General features: G+C 45.3%; 1 protein-coding gene across 1 annotated transcript in view; it reads right to left on the bottom strand.

The window, feature by feature from the left end:
• The window catches only part of LOC134070551 (double C2-like domain-containing protein alpha), a 16114-nt gene that overhangs the window by 513 nt on the left and 8210 nt on the right, over positions 1-7391 (bottom strand). Inside the window, exons 2-3 of the mRNA XM_062526940.1 lie at positions 3177-3508; positions 504-583 (exon numbers count right to left, since the gene is read on the bottom strand). Coding sequence (XP_062382924.1) covers positions 504-583; positions 3177-3504 — 408 coding nt within the window. The 5' untranslated portion in view covers positions 3505-3508. The remainder of the gene's footprint in view (positions 1-503; positions 584-3176; positions 3509-7391) is intronic.

The raw sequence follows: 7391 nt of genomic DNA, 5'->3' as shown, positions 1-7391 counted from the left end.
AATCACAAAGCACAGATCAACTGGCCTGAGCACGGAAGGCCATCAATGCATTCTCTCTGCTATCAGCCCATCTCACTGTCTTTGTGTGTGTGTATGTTTGTCTATGCGTGTGCAGGCTCTCTGCTGGGCTGTGTGTGTGTGTGTGTGTGTGTGTGTGTGTGTGTGTGTGTTTGGAGTATGACATTACACGCTGATCTGCCCGTAGGTTTTGCAGTCCACAGAGAGAGAGCATTTGTAACACAGGTGGCACACCTTCATATGGGTCTCTGTGTGTGTGTGTGTGTGTGTGTGTGTGTGTGTTTGAGAGAGAGTGTGTGTGTGAGAGAGAGAGAGAGAGAGAGCATTTGCAACACAGGTGGCTTACCCTTGAATGGGCTGTGTGTGTGTGTGTGTGTGTGTGTGTGTGTGTGTGTGTGTGTGTGAGTGAGAGAGAGAGAGTGTGAGAGAGAGAGAGAGAGAGAGAGAGAGAGAGAGAGAAAGCATTTGTAGCACAGGTGGCTTACCTTCGCCCGGATGACCGTGCAGTGTAACGAGCTGGTTTCCGTCTCGTATCGCAGATCGAACTCCAGAGTACCCAGAGATGCTAAAGAAGACGGCCGAAGACATTAATCACACAGTAATCAATCGATTGATCACCTCTTGGGCAATTTAACAGCAGTTGGTCTGTTAACTAATAGATTACATCTTGCCTATCAGCTTCTAAATTCCCTGGTGTACACCCGGGCAAATGTGTTTGGTATTCACAGAAACAGTGACCTTTCAGTGTAAAGGACAATTTTACTGATACACTTTTTAATTGTAAAAGTCAATAACCATGACAACAATCACTAATTATCACAAATTCAATTTCTGTTCTAACCTTTATCCATAAATAATGACAATGACTCTAAACACCAAGTGATATTGACAGCTTTGTATAAATTCTTAATTAATGGTTAATTAATGGCATAATTAACGCTCTACTAACACTAAACAATGTTGTTCATTAAGACCTATGATGTCCTCTGTCACTCCTCTGTAACCTCCTGTCAGTTCATGACTCTGTACTGATATATTGGTTAATACACTCCTAAAACAAATGTGTTGAAAACAACAAAACTTGTGTCCAAATAGGGTCGCTTCCAACACGTCGCTTTTGTCATTTGTTACACAATGTGTGTTGAAAATAGCACAACTTGGGTTGTTTTTTACACATCTCAGTGTCCAGATAGGGACAACAGAGTTTGTGTTGTTTCCAACACATTCAGTGTAATGACAATATAATCCAAACCCTATATGATATCTGTTAACCTGATAGCACTGACGACACCCGAGAGAAAAAAAAAACCCATCTAATATGTAAGGGATAACGGCCGACGAGGTGACCGGTTCGATGGAAATAATGGCTAGGTGGAGGTCTAGAACTCCGGCGACGTGCGAAGCACGGAGACGGAGTTACCTCCGCCGTGCCATTATTTCCATCGAACTGGTCGACCTCGAAGGCCGTTATCCCGCTTATCTCCCGTTTGTATTCACAACCTGTATATTTAGAACATAGTTTTATTCCACCGTTGCGTCCGTTAACATCGCTAAAACTGTCTTGACTGTGGGACTACTTTCCGCCACATATCAACTTTCTACTTGCAGGACAAAACTGCCGTTACTAGTTCTAAAATTGATGGTTGCTATGGCCAAAGGCCAGTCGTTAGTTCTAAATGGCTGGTTGCTACGGCCAAAAGCCAGTCGTTAGTTCTATCTCTCCCGTTGTCAAGCGGGCATATCCCAGGATTCTGATTAACTTTAACTTTGAAAGATCGCTACTTTTATAGCCTACATGGCATCCAACTAGCTACAATCCACCTCCGTCATATGCTACAATGTTACTATGGCTCTGCACGTCTGTATTTCAGCTTGGATGCAACGTGACAGTTCATTTAAACTTCGCAACGAGTTTGGCGAATTAATATTCAAGTGTGATACGGGAACTACTTCACAGGTAGCAGGTTATACGAAGTTAATGGCCACCCCATCAGCCAATCAGAGAAGAGAATTCCATTGTTGAGGGAGATAAGACCATATATTCTCAACCTCGCAGCCAAGTTATTTCCTCTGAGATAAAGCACAATCTACAGGCTGCACTCGGTCACAACACAAAACCAAATGGTTGTATTTGTTCATTGAAAACGTCATAGAACTATTACTCTGATGAGCTCGATAGAATGGCTAGAGCGTTGCAGTCTAAAGTGGACGACAGCTGGGATGAGTGGGTAAGTGGCCCTACAAACTACCAGCTGGCTTGGGAAAGTGACCCGACATAATGACCTAATATCCGCTGCAATTTTTTAATTCACTTCCGTTGTCGTCCTAAACTGGAAGTGGCCATGATGAGTGTCGAGAATAGACTATAGACTATAGACTGAATAAATATATAATAATTAAATAATAATATAACTAATAATAATTAGCTGATAATATTAATTAATTAGCATAGTAATAATAACCTAATAATAATAAACCCTTGCAGGTCAGGTTGGAAACCTCCACATTTGTCTATCCTACTTTCGTAACAAATCTGTTGGGTCCAATCACAAACTGGCTTATACCTGGCGCACCCGGATCATTGGTCTGATTGGTTGAAAGACTAATTGCATACAGACTCATTTGCCCGTTGATCATGCCTCTTCTGCAGTAGAAATACAGAGCAGACTCCCCAGACTCATGTTCAATCTTGAAAGGTTGAGCTTGGTCTGGTGATAGCCAGCCTGATAACCTATGGCAGACATAGACACAGGCTAACTCATTCGACAACAGCACCTGTTGCAGCTGTCACCAGCCAGTTGTGTGTTGCTATTGCATATTGCACTACGGTACAATATGTTGCATTTTAATCGACTAAGTCCCCAACCAATCGCACTTGGACTTTAACATCTCTCCCTGTGTATAACTGAGAAAGTTAAGGTCAGAGATAGCGACTATGACCAGAGATAGTCACTATGACCAGAGATAGCCAATATGACCAGAGATAGCCAATATGACCAGAGATAGCCAATATGACCAGAGATAGCCGCTATGACCAGAGATAGCGACTATGACCAGAGATAGCCACTATGACCAGAGATAGCCGCTATGACCAGAGATAGCCACTATGACCAGTCAACAGTGTCTGCGGTTGGAAGCATCCATGGCTGATGACCCACTGTTGTCGTCGCTGTCGCAGCTGTCGATCTCTATGGACGTGTCCATACTGCTCATCATCGACAACGTCCCTCCCCCTCCTCCAGTTGCCCCCGGCGACATCGGAGACAGCAGCCCACCAGCCGCTGAGGCCCCGCCTCCCCCCGGCAACGGGGATGACGGACAGGCGGCATGGCTAGGTGACAGCGAATCAGAAATGGAGGAGGTGGGGGAGAGGCGGGGAAAGTAGGCGGAGATCTGCCTGATTGGTCGGATGGGACCTGGACAGACGTCGATGGCCATGTGCTCCTGGATGGAGATGCCCATCCGCTTTCCCTTTCGCACCGTCATTTAGCTATGAGAGAGGGATAGAGAGAGGGAGAGAGAGAGAGAGAGAGAGAGAGAGAGAGAGAGAGGTAGATAGATAAATATCAAGGCAACTTTATCGGGCTTAAAAAGTAAATATCTAACTTAAACGTAAATATTTCTGATGTTTCTATACATATACAGTACATATACAAAGTATTGTTTTTATCTTTGTTTATTTCTGTAGTATTTTATGCAAGTTGAAGTCCATTGAAGTCTTCACAGACATGTAGCTTTCATACATTCACATATATATCCCATAGCTGCTTTGACAATACCATCACTTGAAATCGGACCCATAGATAGACAGAGAGAGTGGGGGAGGAACTGTATAAGCACATTAGGAGAGGTGGGGCAGAGGCGTCATAATAAGTTATGGATAGTCCTCGTGTGCGATTAAGTTATGGATAGTTCTTGTGCGATTAAGCTATGGATAGTCCTCGTGCGATTAAGCTATGGATAGTCCTCATGTGCGATTACTGTAAGCTATGAATAGTCCTCGTGTGCGATTAAGTTATGGATACTCCTTGTGTGCGATTAAGTTATGGACAGTCCTCGTGTGCAATTAAGTTATGGATAGTCCTCGTGTGCAATTAAGTTATGGATAGTCCTTGTGTGCAATTAAGTTATGGATAGTCCTTGTGTGCAATTAAGTTATGGATAGTCCTTGTGTGCAATTAAGTTATGGATAGTCCTTGTGTGCAATTAAGTTATGGATAGTCCTTGTGTGCATGTATATGAATAAAGGGAGGTGGGACAGATACATACAGTACAAGAAAGGTAGAGATGGAGAGAAGAGCGCAGAGAGATGGGAGAGGGGGAGAGAGAGAGAGAGAGAGAGGGAGAGAGGGAGAGAGAGAGTAGGGATGACAATGACGGAGAGAGAAAGACAGAAAGAGAGGGAGTGTGAGGGTGGTGATGGTGGAAAGAGAGAAGGAAAGAGAAGAAAGAGAGAGAGAGGAGAGAGAGAGCAAGAGAGTGTGGGGGTGGTGATGGTGGAGAGAGAAAGAGACAGGGAGAAAGAGGGAGAGAAAAAGGCTGTAGGGGATGATGATAGTGTAGAAAAAGAGATTCATTCAAATTGATATTAGGACATGAAATTGAAAACTAGAAAACCCCACAGAGTAATTACATGAGATTGAAAACAAGTTCCCCTGAAAACACCCCAAATCACAAAAGATGCACGCAACATCTCCCACGGCAGCAGAGGGATTTCAGCTTTATTTCGCAACTCTATTCCAAAACCAATCACAAAATTGCCTCATACAATCCACATCACGCGTGAAAGCCGTTCGGCTATTCCCACTCAACGAGCTCAACGCGACACAAAAATAATGTATCTGTTCCCATGTCGACACAATGAATTCTGGGATAGCCTCCGCCGTTCTCTGCGGTTATCAACGCGCAGCGTTGGCGGAGAGGTGATTCTGAGTCAATTTGGTTCCATTTTGTCAATCAAAGCATAAGAGGTCTGTCAATTACAGACATGGCAGGCGTCTAGCGGTGGCCTGGGTGAGTCTATCAATGCCAGGAGTTCCCCTCTGAACAAGAGGCTCTTTACTCAGACGGTCAATACGGCAGCTATCCTCTCACAATGGCTGCAATCACTGACCACTGTCAATATTGTAAGACACACAAGGACAATGCAAACATGTTCGCGCGCACACAAATACGCACGCACGCACACACGCACGCACGCATCCACGCACGCACGCACGCACGCATGCACACACACACACACACACACACACACACCACACACCACACACATACACACGCACATACTCACATTCTTACATTCATACTGGTACACACTCATCCTGTTACTCTCTCTCCCAAACATGCACGTACGCACACACACTCTCACAACAGCTAATTTAATAAGGGGGCAACATCTGTTTGCAAATTCAACCCAATGAGCAATATCCTAAGCTCAAACATGAGTGGATCAGTTCAATGCGCCTACTCAATAGTTGTAGTTCATGGACAAGAAGACACTTTGCTCATTGAGTATCTTTGCTCTGTGCCAGTCATTAAAATTAGGGCCCATGGTGCTTTTGACAGACACACAAACACACACAGAGACCGACAGACACACACACACAGACACACACACAGACACACACACAGACACACACACACACACACATACACACACACACACACACACACACACACACACACACACATACACACACACACACACACACACACACACACACACACACACACAAAAGCACCCAATTAAAATATGAACCTATTTACTCACCCCCCAAAAAACACTTTCACACTTTCACACACACGCACATATGCACACACGCACAAAAATCATATCCCACGGCTGTCTTGAGTTCATGTGACTGGCTACCAGTGACAGATCTGGCAGGCAGGTGGAGGAGGAAGACTACAGAACCTCCGCTGGGAAGGCAAGTGGATGCAGCACAGTACAGCACAGCACAGCACAGCAAATGAGCAGCAGACAGGAGCCCACTGCTCTGGCCAGTGAACAGTGGACTAACGCAAACCCACTCAGCAGATTCTCCTCAACACGGAGGCAGGAGAAGACAGGGAGAGAGAGAGGGGGGGAGAGAGGGAGATAGAGAGGGATAGAGAGTGAGGGAGAGAGAGAGAGACAGACAGAAAGAGAGAATTCACAGTTCTTTTCAACATTGTTTGTCCCTCTATGTGTATATGTAATTGGGCTTTGGCAATAATGTTCCTGAAATGCTCAAGCCAATAAAGCTTTCTTGAATTGAATTGAATTGAATTGAATTGAACTGAATTGAGAGAGAGAGGGGTGGGGGGAGGGGGGTGCCGGGGGAGGTGCCGAGACAGAAACAGAGGGAGAAAAAGAGGAGGAGGTGGAACCACAGACAGAGAGAGAGAGAGAGAGAGAGAGAAAGAAGAAATGTCACCTGAAAGGCTCAATACGATTAGAACAAGATTCCACCAATAACCCACAAAACAAAATAAGAAAGAAAGAGGTTATTGCTTTACCGACACACAGGCACAGAGATGAACAAACTGCAGGGATATACTGTATGGAGAAAGAGAGAGAGAGAGAGAGAGAGAGAGAGAGAGAGAGAGAGAGAGAGGGGGAGAGAGAGAACACATGTAGAGTAGAGAGGGAGAGAGAGAACACATGTAGAGTAGAGAGAGAATGTGGAAAAGACATGGAGAGAGAGAACAACTGAAGGGAGAGGGAGAGAGAGAAAGAGAGATTTACCAACTGAAGAGAGAGAGAGCAAGAGAGAAGGCCTGAGAGAAACTACAATCAGTGGCCTCCGTCCGGCGGTGGAAACAGAGAGACAGAAGTATCCTGTCTGCCAAGAGGGCACTGTTTGGGCAGAGAAGAAATATCCTGTCTGCCAAGAGGGCACTGTTTGGGCAGAGAAGAAATATCCTGTCTGCCAAGAGGGCACTGTTTGGGCACAGAAGAAATATCCTGTCTGCCAAGAGGGCACTGTTTGGGCAGAGAAGAAATATCCTGTCTGCCAAGAGGGCACTGTTTGGGCACAGAAGAAATATCCTGTCTGCCAAGAGGGCACTGTTTGGGCAGAGAAGAAATATCCTGTCTGCCAAGAGGGCACTGTTTGGGCAGAGAAGAAATATCCTGTCTGCCAAGAGGGCACTGTTTGGGCACAGAATAAACATCCTGTCTGCCAAGAGGGCACTGTTTGGGCACAGAAGAAATATCCTGTCTGCCAAGAGGGCACTGTTTGGGCAGAGAAGAAATATCCTGTCTGCCAAGAGGGCACTGTTTGGGCACAGAAGATAGAAATATCCTGTCTGCCAAGAGGGCACTGTTTGGGCACAGAAGAAATATCCTGTCTGCCAAGAGGGCACTGTTTGGGCACAGAAGATAGAAATAT

This window comes from Sardina pilchardus, chromosome 22 (assembly GCF_963854185.1).
Source record: "Sardina pilchardus chromosome 22, fSarPil1.1, whole genome shotgun sequence".
Lineage (NCBI taxonomy): Eukaryota > Metazoa > Chordata > Actinopteri > Clupeiformes > Clupeidae > Sardina > Sardina pilchardus.
This window is presented reverse-complemented; position numbering and strand designations above follow the sequence as displayed.